Source organism: Bufo bufo, chromosome 6 (genome assembly GCF_905171765.1).
Source record: "Bufo bufo chromosome 6, aBufBuf1.1, whole genome shotgun sequence".
Taxonomy (NCBI): domain Eukaryota; kingdom Metazoa; phylum Chordata; class Amphibia; order Anura; family Bufonidae; genus Bufo; species Bufo bufo.
Genome location: NC_053394.1, coordinates 248,515,397 through 248,535,656, shown reverse-complemented (window position 1 = coordinate 248,535,656; position 20,260 = coordinate 248,515,397). Strand labels below are relative to the sequence as shown.

General features: G+C 44.8%; 1 protein-coding gene across 1 annotated transcript in view; it reads right to left on the bottom strand.

The window, feature by feature from the left end:
- The window catches only part of LOC121004077 (sphingosine-1-phosphate lyase 1-like), a 120,053-nt gene that overhangs the window by 86,888 nt on the left and 12,905 nt on the right, over positions 1–20,260 (bottom strand). Inside the window, exon 2 of the mRNA XM_040436157.1 lies at positions 4,162–4,327. Coding sequence (XP_040292091.1) covers positions 4,162–4,327 — 166 coding nt within the window. The remainder of the gene's footprint in view (positions 1–4,161; positions 4,328–20,260) is intronic.

Here is a 20,260-nt window from a genome sequence, read left to right as displayed (position 1 = left end):
TCCCTGGACAGAAAAAAGGGGGGAACTCCTGACCAGTGGAAGGAGGAGAATCCCCTTGGAGAATAAGGGTGTCTCAGACAGTCGCCACTAAGTCAGCCACCACGGTGGAGAGCTTAGGCGAGGGGTCACGCTCCATGACCTGGTCAGAGCCGGAAATTCCCCTTCAGACTTGCGCTCCCTAAGGGAGGAGGGGAGAGTCGTCCGAACGCGCCTCTAGGCGAGGGGGGAGAGACGGAGCCATCCGAGGATGGATGCTGCCGCTCACGCTCCCTGTTAGTAGTCGGGCGTCTTCTGTGGAAAAACCACAGAGAGGTGGTTGGCGTCACAGGATTTGAAAATGCCCTATAGTCCAAAAAAGGACCTGGCTCATCCGAGCCGGATAATTCCCCTTCGGATTGCTCTCCCTAGGGGAGGGGGAAGAGCAGTCCGAAAGCACCACAGGCGAGGGGGGAGACGGAGACATCCGAGGTGGGATGCTGCCGCTCACGCTGCCTCTACGTAGTCAGGCACCCACTGTGGGGACCACTGAGAGAGATGGAGAGGTTAGCGCCACAGGATTAAAGGACATGGCTGCCTTGGCGACTAAGACCAGTTCAGCGGCTGCGCTGGACATGGCAGATGCCCAAGCGGGGACCGCTGGTCTTTGTAAACCCAGATGGGAAATTTTTAAATTTTTTTTTTTTTTTTAAACATCAGAGGTCAAGACCTTAACTCACACAGCTATGAGCTGTAGTACCGCCGTCTCCGCAGAGAGGCAGGATAGCGTCATGCGGAGGGAGGACTGGGCTGAGCAAGAGATGGAGGATATCCTGTCCAGGAGCAGAGCACAAGAGACAGGCGACGAAAAAAAGGTTTAATGGCACATCTGACAGGACCCTAGTGGGGCCTGAGAAAAAAAAGTTATGGCAAACTAAGGGGAAGACTTATCCCCACACCTGCTTTAGCTTAGCAGCCAGGTCTCATAACGCCCATTTGTATCTGTCACATCAAAGGCATGGCATTTACTCATACAGCAGAAAGCTGTATTAATGGGGAGAAGAAGAGGACCACCGGCGGCTTTTTACGCCATTCTCCTGATTTGAGAGGAGCAGGGAAGTCGCGCGAGAGTTCGGACTGCACGGCCGAACACAGCAAGAGGAAGTGCCAGAGCAGAACAGAGGCTCCGCCCCCCCGGTCGCATCATAACGGCGCGAAAAGAACGCGCGCGCCGTATAAAAAAATTGACCCATCGTTACCCGGGCCCCTTTACATGTATCGGGGGCTAATGTCCCTGGGTTAAGAAGGGAAGAGCCAGCGCAGCCGCGGTGAGTACCACCGCCGAACTCTGTGGTGCGTCCCTGCTCAGGAGAAAAAAAAGAGCGATGCCGGCAAGTGCCACGCATAGCCTGCCAGATGCCTTTGAGCCTGCCTTAAAGGCAGGCAATATGTGCCCCTAATAAAGAGCCCAACGTGCCCCCAGAAGGATTCCTATCTCTGCTTCACCCAGGCAGCTCAGGGGAATGAGAATGGTGGAGGGGGGAGGGGTAAGGCAGGGATGCAGGTATACTTATCTGCTCCTGCAGATCTTCTCCCTCCACTCCAGGACCAGCAGGGATGCACCTCTTTAGGCTTCTGACTCCTTGCCCAGGAGTGCAGTGCTCTGGTGGAGGGTGGCAGCAGGTGACCCAGTGGCTGGTGGGAAACCGGAGCTGCAGGTCGAACCCGGATCCACTTGTCTTCTTTGGGGGCAATGGAGGCAGCCAGGCAGCGTCCAAGGGCGGCGGCGGGCACTCCACGGGGGACCAGGAAGGCGCCATGCCGACCTGTGTCCCCATCTAGAAAGAAAATAACAAAAAGGAGTAGAGATAGTGATCGTGTCAACCTCCTTCACCGGACAATAAGCAAAGACTGAGTTCCTCCTGGTGGAGTCGGGGGGTATAGCCCGAGGAGGAGGAGCTCTTTCATTTGCATAGTGTCCCTCCTACTAATACCTCAAGCTATACCCATGGTCTGTGTCCCCCAATGGAAAAAAGCACGAGAAAAACGCATCTCACCTTCTCTATATTACCTAGTAGAAATGCATGATTTCCCTCCTCATGTTCATTCCCTTTGGGTGCCTTGTTTCCAGTTTAAATATCCAGAAGGCCTCTCTGAGGTTTACTAGACGCCTAAAATCTCCTCCTCTAGCCGGAGTTTTTACATGTTCTATCGCAAATGTTTTAAAACACCTTGCACTGCGATTGTGTTTATCTATAAAATGTCTTGCGGCATTTGATATATTAGTATATGAGGGATTCTCTATATAATTCAGGTGTTCCAAAATTCTATTTTTTAATTTTCTTATAGTACACCCTATATACATTTTATCACATTGTTCACAAAAGATCACGTAGACCACAGCTTTTGTATTGCAGTTGATGTAAGACTTGATATTAAAATGTCTGTGTGTGGTCTGTATTTTGCACATAATTGCAGGTGCGGCATCGCTGGCTACCGCAGCGTGTGAATCCTTTGTATGTTAACCATGTATTTTTTTGTGGGTGTATTTCCCGTACAAACAATGATAGAGACAAGGTATTCCCTATTGTAGTTGGTCTTTTTGATGCAATTCTACAGCCCTGTTTGAGTACTATATCTAGTATATTATCCTCATATAATACAGGCAAATATTTTTGTCTGTGAATACCTACCAATAAAGAATGGAGAAAATGACACTTCAACAAAAGTGAGTGCTGGAGCCTTCATCTGTTATTTATTTGCAACAAAACAGACAACCCTGACCCTGGCACACCAACCTGACCAAAAAACTCAAACAAGCTTCCAGGGCTGCAGAGAGGCGATGGAAGAAATCCCACTCTAAGGAACACTTCACCACATACAAACAATCCTTCCTCATTTTCAAATCCTCACTCGCCGATGCAAAACAGGCCTACTTCTCATCTTTCATATCTTCCCTGTCCCACAGCCCTAAACAATTATTTAACACTTTCAACTCCCTTCTCCGTCCCCCAACGCCCCCACCCTCACCTTAGCTGAGGACTTTGCCACATACTTCAAACAAAAGATAGTCAACAACAGAGAAAGCTTCAGTGCACAGTCCCCACAGCTCCCTTACACAACTACTCAGTCCTTTTCTCCCAAAACCTGCTTCTCCACCATTACAGAAGAAAAACTTTCCACCCTACTCTCCAGATCACATCTTACCACCTGTGCACTTTACCCAATCCCATCCCACCTCATCCCTAATCTCACCACAGTGTTAATCCCAGCCCTAACTCATCTCTTCAACCTATCACTAACCTCAGGTGTAATCCCCTCTGGTTTTAAACATGCTACCATTACACCCATCCTCAAAAAGCCTTCACTTGACCCATCTTCTTTATCCAGTTATCGCCCTATATCACTTCTTCCATATGCCTCAAAGCTACTTGAGCAACATGTCTATTCTAAACTGTCCTCATCTCTCCTCCTGCTCCCTCTTTGACAGTCTACAATCCGGCTTCCGACCCCACCACTTGACAAACTGCCCTTACCAAAGTCACCAAATGACCTGCTAACAGCCAAAACCGAAAAACATTACTCTGTCCTCCTTTCTCCTTGACCTGTCCTCTGCCTTGTTGACCACTGCCTTCTGTTACAAACTCTCTCATCTCTTAGCATCACTGACCTGTCCTTCTCCTGGATCATATCATACCTCACAGACCGGACATTTGGCATCTCCTCATCATCTCCAGCCGAGACTACTGTATCTGATCTGAGGTCTGATACAGATTGGGAGCCTGATCTGAGGTTTAATAAAGATTGGGGGTCTGACTGGGGGATCTAATTTGAGGTCTGATTGGGGGGCTGATCTAAGGTCTAATGAGGATTGGGGGTCTGATCTGAGGTCTGATACAGATTGGGGGTCTGATCTGAGGTCTAATAAAGATTGGGGACCCGATTTGGGGGGGCGGGGAAATGTCTGATCTTAGAGCCGATGAAAAATATTTTTTTAATACATTTTCCTCTTCTAAAATCTTGGTGCACCTTATAAAGTGAAAAATAAGATAATTAAAATACATTTGAACTAGTGAAGCAGAAATAATAATTTAGGATAAGCCTTAGCAAGAGACCTACAGAATGTTATGTTTTCTCTTTTTCCAATTTTTGCTACGATTTTCTACATTGGAAATAAATTCTTACTTTCACGTTGAAATATGAAGTTGTACGTCCATATGGTCACCAGTGTTGAGGCAACAGTTAGTGTTATAAGATGGGATGGTTCAAGTTCTTTGAAGGAATCATTGATAAAGCTTCGAATGTCGAGCACATGTTGTACAGCAATTTCTTTATAATCCATTAAGGTTTTCTGTAAGAAAAAAAAACATTTATATGAAAACATGAATAAAAATAGAAATCAAACACTTGTGCTCTTTTTCTAAGTCTGCACAGTAATGCACAGTCTTTTTCAGAGCAACTTTGTCTTTGGTCATCTAATCAACTAAGGGCCTTTTTTCACACATGCAGCAATGATCAGTAAGTAACATTACTACGATGGTTCGACTTCGCCCACATGCATTTTCCTTGTTTTTCAGTGGCACAATCCTGTCTACTAAAGGGGCAACATGCTGCCAACCATAGTTATTTTTGGCGCAGTTTGAAAGATGCGATACCTTGAGAGATGATTAGTGGCAGCTCTACATGAGCCAATTCAGGAACGAATATTCATATGAACATTAATTCCCAATAAATGGCCATATCTGCAACCTGTGTAAAAGGGTCCTAACTAGGGTTGCATCTGGTATCAAATTATCAATACCCAATCGATACTTTTGTACAAGGATCGATTAGATACGAGGATTTGCCTTTTACCGATAATAGGCGGCGCTACTGCACAGCCTAGTATCAGAGAACATGGCGCGTGCTGCTCTTAGTGCGCGCGCCACGTTCCCTCAGAATCACAGGGCAGGAATCTCTCCCTCCCTCCCCACTGTGCTGCTGCCACCAATGACAAGAGGGGAGGGGCTGTGGCCACTGCACCACCAATGACGATAACTAACCCATTAATACAAATATAGGCGGCGGGTGCAGGCTGCAAAATCACATACCTGGCCTCTATGACAGGGCGCTGCGATCCGCAGCAATAAACACATCAGGTGCCGCACCTGAGGGGTTAACTGCCGAGAATCGCAGTTCCCCCGTCATAGAGGCCGGGTGCCGTCTATGCGATTCTGCAGCGGCAGTGGGGAGGGAGAGATTCCTCCACTGTGCTTTTGAGGGAACATTGAGTGCGCTGACAGCAGCACGCGCCATGTTCTCTGATACTAGGCTGTGCAGTAGCGCTGCCTATTATCGGTAAAAGGCAAATCCCCGTATCTAATCGATCCGGGTACAAAAATATCGATTGTGTATTGATAATTCGATACCAGGTGCAACCCTAGTTAGAACCCTTTTACACAGGTTGCATATATCGGATATATACCGCACCTGAGGGGTTAACTGCCGCGGATAGCAGGTCCCTATCATAGAGGCCGGGTGCCGGCTATGTGATTCTGCAGCCGGCACCCGCTGCCTTTATTTGTATTAATAGGTTAGTCATCTTTATTGGTGGTGCAGTGCACCCATCCCCTCCACCAACATCAGTATTAAAAACATTGGTGGCGCAGTGCACCCCCTCAACCCCCCCCCCAGTATTAAAGTCATTGGTGGCAGTGGCCACAGGGTCCGCTACCCTCCTCATTGGTGGCAATTCTGTTTGGAGCCCCAGCAGTAAAATCGCAGACGCTACTGAAGCCCTGGCTGCTATGTGCACAAAGCACAGGGCAGCAGGGAGAGTGTAAGGTCCTATTCACCCTAATGGAGCTCTATTAGGGTGAATAGGACAAGGGATCAAAAGATCCCAGGTTTTAACCCCTAAGGGAGAAATAGTTATTAAATTAAAAGTAAAAAAAATAAATAAAAAAAATATAATAAATAATAAAGTTAAAAATCACCCCCTTTCCCAATTTTATATATAATATATATAAACAATAAATAAACATATTACATAATCGCCACATCCGAAAAGTCCTAAAAACTATTAAAATATAAAAAAAATAAAAAAAATCTCCTATGCGGTGAATGCAGTAACAAAAAATATAAATAAAAACTGTGCGATTTGCCATTTTTTTTTCAGGACTGTTCTATTATGGGCCGGACGTTCGATAAAATGCAGAATGCATGCAGCTTTTTTGGTGCTTTATTTTTTTCGAGTGGTATCGAGTATCGCAATACTTTTTTATGGTATCGAAATCTAATCAAAATTTTGGTATCGTGACAAGCTTAGTCCTAGCTTAAAGGATATTGTACACCATCGAGAGCAATTTTTTATGATTGGATTTTACTCATTTTGGGGTAAAAATCTTTTTTCAATTGGTCTTTATTAAGAATATTCAGCCATTCTGTCACAAAGGGTTATGCGTGAATCGTACTTTCATTTTGTGCCGGTCATCTAATAACCCTTATCTCTAAATTACTAAAAAGGTCATAAAACACTTATTTAAGCCACATTCTTATCAGAAAACAGCAGCAGGCTACTAGAGAATCTCAAGTCAATGCAGAGAAAATAGCTCAACATTTTTTAAGATCAACTGAAAAAAAAACTTATTTTTAACTCAAAATGAGTACAATGCAATAATAAAAAAAATGCCCCCAAAAGGTGTACATAGCCTTTCAGCTCAGCCTAAACTCTAAGGCCAAAATACTGGCTTATAGTGAGCCAACCGAGAGGTGGCATAAGGAAAAATGTCTAATATGTTTAAAATAAGATGCACCAAATCTATCATACAGAAAGAGCCATCGTCATAAATTTGGCACACCTTCTACCTGCCTGGTCTACTCTTAAGCAGTCTAATGCTGGATTTACATGGCCCAATTGTCAAGCCGATTATCAGGAATGAGCTTTGTAGCAAGGCCCATGTAAATGTGCCAGAAATCACCCAATGAATAAGCCAAACTCTTGTTCAATGGGTAAAATGATCACATTAAATCATAATTTCTGGGCAGCAGATCGTGCTGTGGATCTGATGCCCAGAAACAATGAATCTGAAGGAGGATGAGTGACTGCAGTAGCCATCCCTCGACCCCATACTGTGGAGGAGATTACTGAATGCAAATGCAGCTCTGAGCTCCACTGACGAGCAGGCAGTTATTAGGATGGAAAAGTTCCTTCCTGATAATTGCTTGCCAGGTTGGTCTGTGCAAATCCAGCTTAAGTTTGAGATGCTATTAAGCTGGGCCATACTTGTGTTACGTTGATGAGATTCCATTATGTATCTCTTGGGTGCATGGTACAAATGTTAACAGCGCTATAGCTATAGCTGATTTCTAAGGCTTAAAATGCAAGCAAGCAAACCATCCTCTATCATCTAATAGATCTGAAGATCAACCAGGAGTATGACTGTTACCATGAACAAAATCATCAATGGATAAAGATTAATTTCAGCATTCACATTTTTATGTCATTACTGAAGAAAGTGAGGAGAAAGTAGGGTAACGAGAGAGAGAAACATGCAAAACACAAAAAATAAAATAAAATGCTCAAAAACTTAAAAATAAAAAAGGGCCCAAGCAACTCGGTTAAAAGCTTTGGCAGGGTATTAAAGCTGGAAATTACATGAAGCAGACTTGGAAAGGACAAAAGTGAAATGCACAGAAGAAAAAAAGGTTCATATAGCCTATTGGGTTTAGTTTTTAAAAGATCAGCATATTATTTCTACATATATTATATTGGGGGGGGGTATACATGTGATGCATTCCTCTGCCACATTTTCTGTATTCATTTGCAGGGGAAGAGATGGTATGCCAACATATACCAGCCCAACGTATCCCAAAAGACACTCTTGATGTGCGTGGACAGCGCCATGATACTCAGAACATAGCAGGAACATAACCTAAAGCTGCCGAAAAACTTTAGATTACTGTTTGCGATATGCTCAGCCAATGGCTATACCCCCTAACACCGCACACACATGGACCCTTAGATGGGGTCTGCAATTAAAGGGGTTGTCCGGGTTCAGCTGCTATTGGCTGCTCCCCCCCCCCCCCCTTCCCGACGCTGTATGTTTTCATCCGCGCTGGTATGAGAAGCGACGTGGGTGGCGGGGAGCGAGGCAAGTACAACATCTCTGAACGGCCCAGGAATATGGGGGAGAGGTGCACTCAATTACAAGTCCTGCTAACCGACTCATCACCAACAAAAGTAAAGCTCAGTTTGGGCAGCACGGTGGTTCAGTGCCTAGCAGCGCTGGGGTCCTAGGTTTGAATCCGACCAAGGACAACATCTGCATGGAGTTTGTATATTCTCCCCGTGTTTGCGTGGGTTTCCTCCGTCTACTCTGGTTTCCTCCCACACTCCAAAGACATATTGATAGGGACCTTAGATTGTGAGCCCCATTGGGGACAGTTGGATGCTAATGTCTGTAAAGCGCTGCGGAATATAGTAGCGCTATATAAGTGCATAAAATAAATAAAAATAAACCAAGATAATAGTACTTTAACTAGAAGGTTTATACGTCCCGATATAACAGCCGATTGTCGGGAAGGAAGTCAGCTGCTCGCTCAGTGGAGGTGAAGTGATGCTTTAATGCAGCGATTACCTCCACAGTATGAGGATGAGGGATCACTAATGCGATTGCTCGTCCCCATACAGCTGCATTGTTTCTGGGATGCAGATCTCTGTTTAGAGGGCACAATCTGCTGACCAGAAACGACAGGATCACTTGATGAAAGAGTGTTTCGCTCGTTCATCGGCGGCACATTTAGATGGGCAGATTGTCGGGAACGAGCATTCGCAGAAACGCTTGTTCCAGAAAATCTGCCCTAGGTAAAGCATACATGGGTTTAAAGGGTCATATTTGGGGTAGAATTACTACTCTGTTTGTTCACATCTGAACCTTCTGTCAGACAAATCATTTGGGTGGATTTCCCAATGACCGACTTTGTCCCACCCTCAGTGCACTTAACTGCTCATTTGCATATGTATTAAAAGCACTCTTTCACCAAGTAACAGGTATCATTACAATCAGCTGAGCTAGCTCTACAAGGCATTGCGCCTGGTTTATCGGTGAATTTCCTGGTAAGACTAAGAATGCTGAGTCTTCATTAAAAATCTACTTGAATTTTGCCGCTACGGAGTCTGTGCAAGTCCTTCACATAGCTACTTGTCCTGCTGAATCAAAAGGAGGATATACACAGCAGAACAGAGCATGTACAGGGGGTAAAACATGCAGGTTTTCAGGGTGTGCAAACCAGAAAGGCTGTAGACAGGGGAAGCACTTGTTTCTGCCCCTTGTGCCACCTACCACTGTTAACCTTTCATCTTCCTGTGGGCTTTGGAGATGGACTTTGCTAACCGACTCCCCACCCAGCCAGGCAACCACCAGAATGAGTCAGGACAAGATTCAAGAGCCCCGTAAGAGTGCAATAGTGAAAATGAAAGGCATTTGCAAAAATTCATACAATTGACATTAGCTAACGAGTTTAACCACGACTGCCGATGTGGGAATACTCCTTTGAGAGAAAAAACAAACAAAAAAAAACAAAAAAACAAGCGCTTAAGTAATGCGATCCAATAAACCTTTACTTTGTTTAAGGCTAAATCAGCAAATATGACTTTTTGCTGGATTAACTGCATTCTGAGTCACCATAAAATCATGATTTCAAAGGTTTTGTGTGTGAAAGTAGCAGCTTTCATGAGAGGGAAGAGGTGGGGGCACAGACTAGTCTGCTTCATATGTTGCAACCACAGCTTAGGAGGAAGTCATACGGCTGTTAGCAGAGACAAAGGAACACACAGGGCATGTAAAAGACCGCAGGGGGAATTTATTATCAGGGGAATATGCAAAGTCAGTTTTGCTTGAGCAGGTGTTGGAGTACTTTATGTTACATTTATCAAATGTTGCATATATGATAAGTTTGTCTTAGACTACTCTCATACTGGCGTTTTGGCTTTCAGTTTGTGAGATCCGTTCAGACGGATCAGTTTTGCCCTAATGCATTCTGAATGGAAAAAGATCCGCTCAGATTGCATCAGTTTGCCTCCGATCAATCTCCATTCCGCTCTGGAGGCGGACACCAAAACAATGCCTGCAGCGTTCTGCTGTCCGCTTGACGAAACCGAGCCAAACGGATCCGTCCTGGCACACAATGTAAGTCAATGGGGATGGATCAGTTTTCTATAACACAATCTGGCACAATAGAAAACGGATCCGTATCCTATTGACTTTCAATGGAGTTCATGACGGATCCATCTTGGCTATGTTACAGATAATACAAACTGATCCATTCACGGATGCACGCGGTTGTATTATTGTAACGGATCCGTTTTTGCAGATCCATGATGGATCCGCCCAAAACGCGAGTGTGAAAGTAGCCTTATCCTTAAAGAAAGGTATTATGCAGGCGGTATTATAACTACAGTGGATATATAAAGTCTACACATCTCTGTTAAAATGTCAGGATTCTATGATGTAAAAAAATAAATAAATGAGACAAAGATAAATCATTTCAGAACTTTTTCCACCTTTAATGTGACCTATAAACTGTACAACTCAATTGAAAAACAAACTGAAATCTTTTAAGTGGAGGGAAAAAAAAAAAATAATAATAATATGGTTGCATAAGTATGCACACCCTTAGGCTACATTCACACGTCAGTATTTTTCTATATCCCGATTTTCGGTCCGTTTTTTTTCGGATCCGTTGTTCCTGAAAATGTTTCCGTATGTCATCCGTTTTTTGCGGATCCGCAAAAAACGGAAACATGTATAAATTTCAATAAGCAAATAAAGTTGTTTGGATTTCTTTAAAAAAAATAAAAAAAAATAAAAAAATTAAAAATGTAATTTCCAGGAACGGAATCCGCATAAAAACGAATGACATACGTAATGACATCCGAATGTCTTCCGTTTTCTGCGGATCTATTGACTTTGTATTGTACCAGGATCCGATTTTTGCAGAAAAGAATAGGACAAGTTTTATATTTAAATCGGACATGCGGAACGGAACAACGGAAACGGACAGCACACATTGTGTTCTCCGATTTTTTCCAGGACCCATTGAAAATGAATGGGTCCAGAACTGGTCCTGATCTGTTCCGCAAGAAACGGAACAGATCAGGAAAGAAAAAAACGGACGTGTGAATGGACCCTTAAACTAATACTTTGTTGAAGCACCTTTTGATTTTATTACAGCACTCAGTCTTTTTGGGTGTGAGTCTATCAGCATGGCACATTTTGACTTGGCAAGATTTGCCCTCTCTTCTTTGCAAAAACACTCCAAATCTGTCAGATTGCGAGGGCATCTCCTGTGCACAACCCTCTTCAGATCACCCCACAGATTTTTAATCGGATTCAGGTCTGGGATCTGGCTGGGCCATTCCAAAACGTTAATCTTCTTCTGGTGATGCCATTCCTTTGTTGATTTGGATGTATGCTTTGGGTCGTTGTCATGCTGAAAGATGCAGTTCCTCTTCATGTTCAGCTTTCTAGCAGAAGCCTGAAGGTTTTGTGCCAATATTGACAGGCATTTGGAACTGTTCATTATTCCCTCTACCTTAACTAAGGCCCCGTCCCAGCTGAAGAAAAACAGCCCCAAAGCATGAAGCTGCCACCATGGTGCTTCACTGTGGGTATGGTGTTCTTTTGGTGATGTGCAGTGTTGTTTTTGCGCCAAACATATCTTTTGGAATTATGGCCAAAAAGTTCAACCTTGGTTTCATCAGACCACAACACCTTTTCCCAGAGTTTTAGTGACATTCATTTTCTTTTTCTTAATTTGATCAATTTGCTCATTTTTTACTTTGTTTTTCAGCCTTTCTTTTTTTGATGTTTACTTGCTGAGCTGACCGTTTCTCCAGGAAAAGTTGCTTCTGTAGGATTTCATTGTCTGTCTTTTGTCCTACTTGACATGTCCTTTTTTTTGGGTGGAATGTTGTTAGTTGAAAGTCCCAGTAATATAGGCTTATACTTTTGTAATATTTTCTGCTACTGAAATACTAGCTTATATGTGGCTGTAATATGTGTCACAGGCACTGACTGCTGGGGCTGAGACGGCGGGCACTGACTGCTGGGGCTGAGACGGCGGGCACTGACTGCTGGGGCTGAGACGGCGGGCACTGACTTCTGGGGCTGAGACGGCGGGCACTGACTGCTGGGGCTGAGACTGCTGGCACTGTGACTGGTGGCACCGACTGATTGCTAAGACGACTGACTGGTGGCTGAGACAGCACGCACTGTGACTGGTGGTGATGAGATGGCTGGCACTGACTGGTGGTGCAGAGACTGCGGCTGTGGCTGAGACTGTGGCTAATTTCTGAGACTGCTGACACTGACTGGTGTCTGAGACTGCGGGCACTGTGACTGGTGGCTGAGACGGCTGGCACTGACTGCTGTCACTGTGACTGGCGGCACTGACTGATACGACTGGAACTGACTGGTGGTGCTGAGACCACTGGCAGCAACTGGTGGCTAATACTGCTGGCAGCAGCATCTGCTGTGCGTGTCTGACAGGACTGTAATGGCGGCGCTCAAACTGACACAGCACACAATAATAACGGTGCACTGCTGTGGGTGATGTGTGGTGCGCCCTGTGTTTATTGGCTGGCACAATTGTGGGTGGTACAGGCAGCGTGTGGGGTGGCTTTGATAGGACAGCGTTGCTGCTGTGGGCGGTCCATGAGGCCTGAGGTGCGCTGTGTTTTTATTGGCTGGTGGCGCGCTGACTTGGGCAGTTCAGGGCGGCATTTGGTGCGCTGTGATTCTATTGGACTGCGCACTTAACAGATCACCACGGACACAGCGCAGGCACACTTTTATTGGGTAGGATAGTGATATTATATCATGAAAGTAGGACATTTAACTAGAAGCATGCAAGGGTGATTGGAACAAAAGCCAACAACAGTGGTGGTTATATCTCCACAAAAAATGTCATTGTCTCAATAACTTGTCATGTGGCCTTGAGCATCTATTACAGATTGACAACGATATCTCATGCTGTTCACAAGTCAAATTATTGTCTGCTGAGGCATAGCACTCTTCTTGAAGGGTGGCCCTTAGGTCATTGGGGTTCTGGGGTACAGAGTTACGAGCCTCTACCCAGCGACTGCTGATCCTATAGGTTTTCAATGGGATTAAGGTCTGGAGAAAGTGCAGGCCACTCCATTTGAGGTACCCCAGTCTCCAGCAGCCGTTCCCTAATAATGCGACTTCGATGAGCTGGTACATTTTCGCCCACGAAGATGAAATTAATGTGTTGTTAATGCAGAGGCACAATGACTGGATTAATGAGGTTATTCAAGTAGTATGGGCTTGTCACTGTACCATTCACAAAGCGTAGGGCAGTTCTGTATTGACTAGACACCTGCCCACACTAACACCACCACCAGAGGCTCATCTGGTGATAACAGTAGCTGATGCAAAGTGCTCTCCTTGACTTCCACAATGTTGGCGGCCATAATTTCTTCTCAGCGTGACTCTACTTTCATCAGTGAACAGCACTGAGGCCCGCTGGTCCCTCGTCCAGCGTAGATGCTCCCTGGCCCATGCAAGATGATGACGTCTGTGGTCGGGTACCCTTGCAGGTCGTCTAACACGCAGACCACGCTGAGTTAAATGGTTTCAAATGGTCTGACATGACACTTGGGTGCCGCTCACCTTCCTGAAATGTGCCTGGAGTTGTGTGGTATTCATCATCCGGTTCTGCCGGGCATTATTCACAATGAAGCGGTCATCAGTGTGGGATGTGGCCAAAGGACATCCACTTATATGCCTTTCTGTGACTCTTCCAGTCTCTATGTATATCTGTTGCAACCTGCTGATGACACTCAAACTCTAAACTCAGTGGCCACTTCCATCTGAGAACATCCTCCTTGAAGCCTCACAATGGCAAGGTACTGTTGATCAATTGTTGGGTGTCGTCTTGGACTCATGATGTCAAAATGTGAACAGCATGATGAGGAGGACTGTTCAAATACCAATTTTAATAGTACCAGGAAATTTATTGGGCAATTCGTGGATCAAACACCTGTTTTGAATTTTGCAGTTAAGCTCCTTGTTAGAGAACAGCAAGTTGTGCAAAATTTCTGAAACATTTAACAGTTGGACATGTGCATTCAGAAGTTTACAGAAGGTTACATTAAGTTCACCTGTAAAGGTTAGAGTGCATTTTAGGTTCATCCTGAGATTTCACCCACATCTGATCAGTGGGAGTCACCAGGCACCACCGCCAATCAGCTGGTGCTCCATGCTCATTATGCTATGCCTCGTCTCCCTTGTAGCGGCGGCATAGTATAATTACAAGAACTCGCTCCATTCAAGTGGAGGGAGCAAGTGCTCGTCGTTACACTGCACTTCCGAGATGATTGGCATTGTAATGAAGAGGAAGTAGGTTCCCATACCTGTCCTGAGGATAGGTCATCAATATAAAATGCTTGCACACCTCCTTTAAACCTAAGGCCCCTTTCACACGGGCATTGCGGAACAGGTCCGGATGCGTTGCGGGAAACCCGCCCGAGTGCGCACTTAATTTCAGTCACTTTTGTCTGCGATTGCGTTGTTAAGTTTTTTCCGCGCGAGTGCAAGCGTTTTAATGAGTTTTCCACGTGCTTGATAAAAAAAACTGAATGTGGTACCAGTGCTCCAGACTAAAAAAAAAAAATACCTAGTAGCCATTGGCTCCGCATTGGCTCCGGAACTGAAAAATTTAGGAGCCGAATCAAAATTTTGGTATCGTGATCAGATCGGCGTAGGGTTGTTTCGATATTAAAATTTTGATTCACTTTCATCACTATAAAAAAGTATTGCGATACTCAATACCACGCAAAAATTCAAAATAAAAAAAAAAAGCCGCGTGCATTTCACATTTTATGAAACGATCGGCCCATAATAGAACAGTCCTATCCTATTTTTTGGGGTGACAAGGTGACTAAAAAATGGCGAATCGCATGGTTTTTATTTATTTATTTCTGTTACCGCATAGGAGATATTTTTTAATAATTTAATGGTTTGGACTTTTCGGACGCATCGCTATGTAATATGTTTATATATTTTATATGTAAAATTCGGAAAGGGGGGGGGGGGGCGGAGATTTAAACTTAATATTTTAGGGTACTTTCACACTAGCATTTCTCTTTTCCGGCATAGAGTTCCGTCACAGGGGCTCTATACCAGAAAAGAACTGATCAGTTATATCCCCATGCATTCTGAATGGAGAGCAATCCGTTTAGGATGCATCAGGGTGTCTTCAGTTCAGTCATTTTGACTGATCAGGCAAAAGATAAAACCGCAGCATGCTACGGTTTTATCTCCGGCAAAAAAAAAAACTGAAGACTTGCCTGAATGCCATTTTTTTCCATAGGAAATACCGGTAAAAATGTCTAAAAAGATACAAGACGGAGCTGTCTGTCCGCATGACAAGCGGAGAGACGGATTTGTTCTTGCAATGCATTTGTGAGACGGAGCCGCATCTTGATGCGTCTCACAAATGCTTTCAGTCACATCCAGATCGGCGGATCCGGCAGGCAGTTCCGACGACGGAACTGCTTGCCGGATCACACTGCCGCAAGTGTGAAAGTAGCCTTGGGCCTCTTTCAGACGGGCGTCACGTTTTGGCTCCGGATGCGTCCCGAGTGCATTGCGGCAAACCCGCGCCAGTAGATACGCAATTGCAGCCAGTCATGACTGCGATTGCGTTCCGTTGTTCAGTTTTTATTGCGCGGGTGCAATGTGTTTTGCACGCGCGTGATAAAAAACTGACTGTGGTACCCAGACCCGAACTTCTTCACTGAAGTTCAGATTTGGGTTCAAGGTTGTGTAGATGTAATTATTTTCCCTTATAACATGGTTATAAGGGAAAATAATAGCATTCTTAAAACAGAATGCTAAGTAAAATAGGGCTGGAGGGGTTAAAAATAATTGTAAAAATTTTTTAACTCCCCTTAATCCACTTGTTCGCGCAGCCCGGCTTCTCTTCTGTCTTCATCTGTGAGGAAAAGGACCTGTGGTGACATCACTGAGCTAATCACATGATCCATGTGGACCATGTGATGAGCTCAGTGACATCACCACAGGTCCTTTGACAGGTCCTGAAGAAAGAACAGGAGACCGGCAGCTACGCGATCAATTGGAGGTGGTGAGTTAATAAAAAAAATAATAATAATTTTTAACCCTTATTGGCACTGCGCCACCAATGTTTATTATACTAGGGTGTTGGGGGGGGGAGGGGCACTGCGCCACCAATGAAGATAACTAACCTGTTAATACAAATACAGGAGGCGGGTGCTGGAATCAAATAGCCGTCACCCGACCTCTATGACAGGGAGCTGCGATCCGCTGCAGTTAAGCCCTCAGGTACCGCACCTGAGGAGTTAACTGCAGCGGATCGCAGCTCCCTGTCATAGAGGTCGGGTGACAGCTATTTGATTCCGGCACAAGACTGCTGTATTTGTATTAACAGGTCAGTTATCTTCATTGGTGGCGCAGTGGCCACAGCCCCTCCCCTCTTTCTCCGGTCTCTCTTCTTATTGGCGGCAGCGGCAGCAGCAGAAGCAGCACAGGGGGAAGGGAGAGACTCCTTCTCCACTGCGTTGCTGAGAAGAACATCGACGGCGGGGCAGAGAACTATTATCTCCCGTGCCCCGCCGCTGTATTCAACGGCAGAGCTGCGGCTGCGGGTCTTGTCGCCATCTGTAGCCCTGGGTACCAAGACCCGAACCCGGACTTCTTCACTGAAGTTCGGGTTTGGGTTCGGTGTTCTATAGATTTTATTATTTTTCATTATAACATGGTTATAATGGAAAATAATAGCATTCTTTAATACAGAATGCTAAGTAAAATGTCCCTTGAAGTAAAAAAAAAAAAAAAACAACCTCACCTCATCCACTTGATCGCGCAGCCGTTATCGTCTTCTTCTTGCAGGACCTGCGATGACGTCCCTATTTAATATCATCTCCTTAGCAACCATCCGTGAAAATCGCATAGCAACCGCACTTGCTTGCGGATGCTATGCGATTTTTACACAGCGCCATTTACGCAGAATATAGAACATGCTGAGATTTTCACGCAACGCACAAGTAATGAGTAAAAAACATCACTCATTTACACAGCCCCATTGAAATAAATGGGTCAGGATTCAGTGCGGGTGCAATGCGTTCACGTCACGCATTGCACCCGCTCGGAAAACTCACCTGTGTGAAAGGGACCTAACACTTGTCAAGAAAAGTTCCTCCAGTTTTCCTACTCTACCCTACTACTGAAATGAGATTGTAAATTTTTAAAAACTGAATGGAAAAATCGCAAACATTTTGTGCAAGTGAGCCCAAAAAGCCACAAAAGCCCCAATTGGCAACTTCTGAAGTGAAGGCATGATAAATCAGGATGTGCCCGCTACATGAATTCACTGAATAAAAACTTTTGACAAAACTACCTGATATGTGCTTAGCAATGCTGATTAGTAGCTCAAAGGTCCATGAAGAACTAGCACCAAAGTGTAAGGTCCAGATATGGGAGCGATATCCTTATTTTATCAGCACCTTTATACAGAGTTTCAGAAGAAGCAACATTCAGATGTCTTATCTTTATGGAATTCGGTCACAAAGCTTATGGTGGCATAAAAGAACAGAGGAACCCCTTTGACCGTGTCAGCAGATATATTTGTGAAGCTACTCTGAATGGTAATTAGACTGCCCCTCACTGCTCTACGACATCAGTTATTACACACCTAAAGACAAAACAATCATTTGGTAAACATTTCAACATATCATGATTATGACGAGGGGCAAATTGGCCATTGATCCTAAAGTGCCCATTACACCGCTCAATGTTCGGGCATTGCGAGTGTCTTACATAGGCCGATGTAAACTCAATGTGGGAAGAGCCCATTACACCTGTCATTCCACCCTCATTCACTTCTATGCATTATCTAGGGATGCGCTGCCGATAATCAGGCATCTTTCATCCTGAAGAAAGATGCCCATCAGCCGATGAACGAGCTTGGCGGATCGGATGCATGATTATACGCGCCAATTCTCACGATCAAGTGCTTGTATAAATACTTGTTCCCGATAACGGGCCCAAAATCATGCAGTCTTAACAGGGCCGAAAACAGTGATGGCGAACCTTTTACAGACCGAATGCCCAAACTGCAACCCAAAACCCACTTATTTATCTCAAAGTGCCAACATGGCAAGTTACCTGAATACTACAGTCCAATATAGTATATCTTCGATGTACTTTATCATATAGCTATAATAGCCTGCCTATATTCAGTGCGCTGCAAGAAAAGTATAAGGCATATTGGTACACCATAGACTCTTTCCAGGGGGCGGGTGCCCACAGAGGGCTCCGAGTACCGCCTCTGGCACCCGTGCCATAGGTTCGCCACCACTGGCCTAAAAGAATCACTAATTTTTCACTCACTTCTATGGGTCCGCAAAAAATGGACAGCACACAGCAGATGTCATCCGTGTGCTGTCTGCATCCATACGGCTGGGCCACAAATTAAAAACTTGTCCTATTCTTGTCTAATTTACAGATAAAGATAGTCTTTTTCTTACAGTGGCTCCCGTGAAAATTGTGGAAGGCACACGGACCGCATCCATATCTAGAAGATCAGAGTTTTGCAAACAGCAAAATGGATACGGTCGTGTGCAGGAAGTTAATTGATTTTAATATTGATGACCTATCCTTAGGATAAGTTATCAATATCACATCGGCGGGGGTCCGACACCTGGCACCCACGCCGATGAGCGGTTTTAAGAGAAAGCTCAGCTTGTGTGAGTGCATCCTTCCCTTCATTGTTTACCTGCTCGGTGTCCACATCGCAGCGGCGAACAAGTGTAATTACAAGAAGCCATCCCATTCACTTCCATGGGATGGCTCCTTCCTATTCAAGTGTATAGCATTCTTTGTGCATACTGAATGTCTAGTATTCAGTTCTCTGATAGTCTTCAGCAAGTAGAGGAGAATCTGCTCCTTAACCTTTTCTTAAGCACTCAGAAGCATGCCCCAGGATAATGGTGGACATTAGAGATGTGGCTTCCAAAACTGTACGCAAAAAACTGACAGTGTGGCTGTACCCCAAGAGGGCGAACTCCCAGTGGGCCAGTCATGTTAGGACTTCATCAGGTCGCCCCTGATACACTGGGCATTCATGACGCTGAAGAGCCATTACACCATATGGCATTATTAGTACTGTTCCTCATCCATATATACAATTGTAATAACAGGTACAGTCTATGCACAAGCTCTGCCCGATAACATGACATAACAGCATTCCTCCCATTGTATAAAGGGTGCTATGCACTACTATGTATGTGTAATAATAGTGCTCCATACGTCACTATAGGTCTGTATATATAATTCTGGTGCTCTGCATCTCACCTTAGGGCTCGATATACAGTTATTTATAGTTAGAGGTTTTCTGAGACTTTAGAACTGATGACCTATCCTCTGAATAGGTCATCAGTATTTGATCGGTGGGGATCTGACTCCCGGGACCCCCGCCAATCAGCCGTTTGAGAAGGCACCGGCGCTCCTGCGACAGCGCCACAGCCTTCACCCATTTTCCCTATAAGCCAATGACGACACGTTTATCGTTTACATGGCCTAGAGGCAGCTCAGCCCCGTTAAAGTGAATGGGGCTGAGCACAATACCAAGCATAGCCACTATACAATGTACAGCGCTGTGCCTGGTAAACAAGGAGAAGACCGCGGCACTCACAGGAGCGCCAGTGCCTTCTAAAACAGCTGATCGGCGGGGGTGAACAACAAACGCGAGTGTGAAAGTAGCCTAAATGAACAAAAACCACACCGTTTAGTGGATCTGTATTGTTAATGGCCGCGAGGTATTGAAGGTGCCCCAAGGTCATTAATTGTACAGACCCACAGAACAGTGAAGTCTCAGGTCTTTGAACTTAACATGGCTGACATTACAACCATGACATGATCGCGTGGTGTGGTCGTATCCTAAGTGATACTCATCTGTAAAGAGGTCAGCTGGTAGTAGCGTCCGGTGATTATAGGAACCATGGTAGAGATGATGTGTAGACCAAATAAAGCCACGTGAGGGTTTGTAGACTTTTCATACAGGAGGCCTATTGACTTCTGTGCTGGTGGATTACTAAGCTGCAGGACCAGTTCAGAATGAATTATTAAAGGATAGCAGTGTGATGAATGTGTGTCAATGAGATCGTCTCCATCACCGCCTCCATTTTGCAATGACATGTCATCATCATGGTACTCTAATAATGCAATAATTATACAAACAG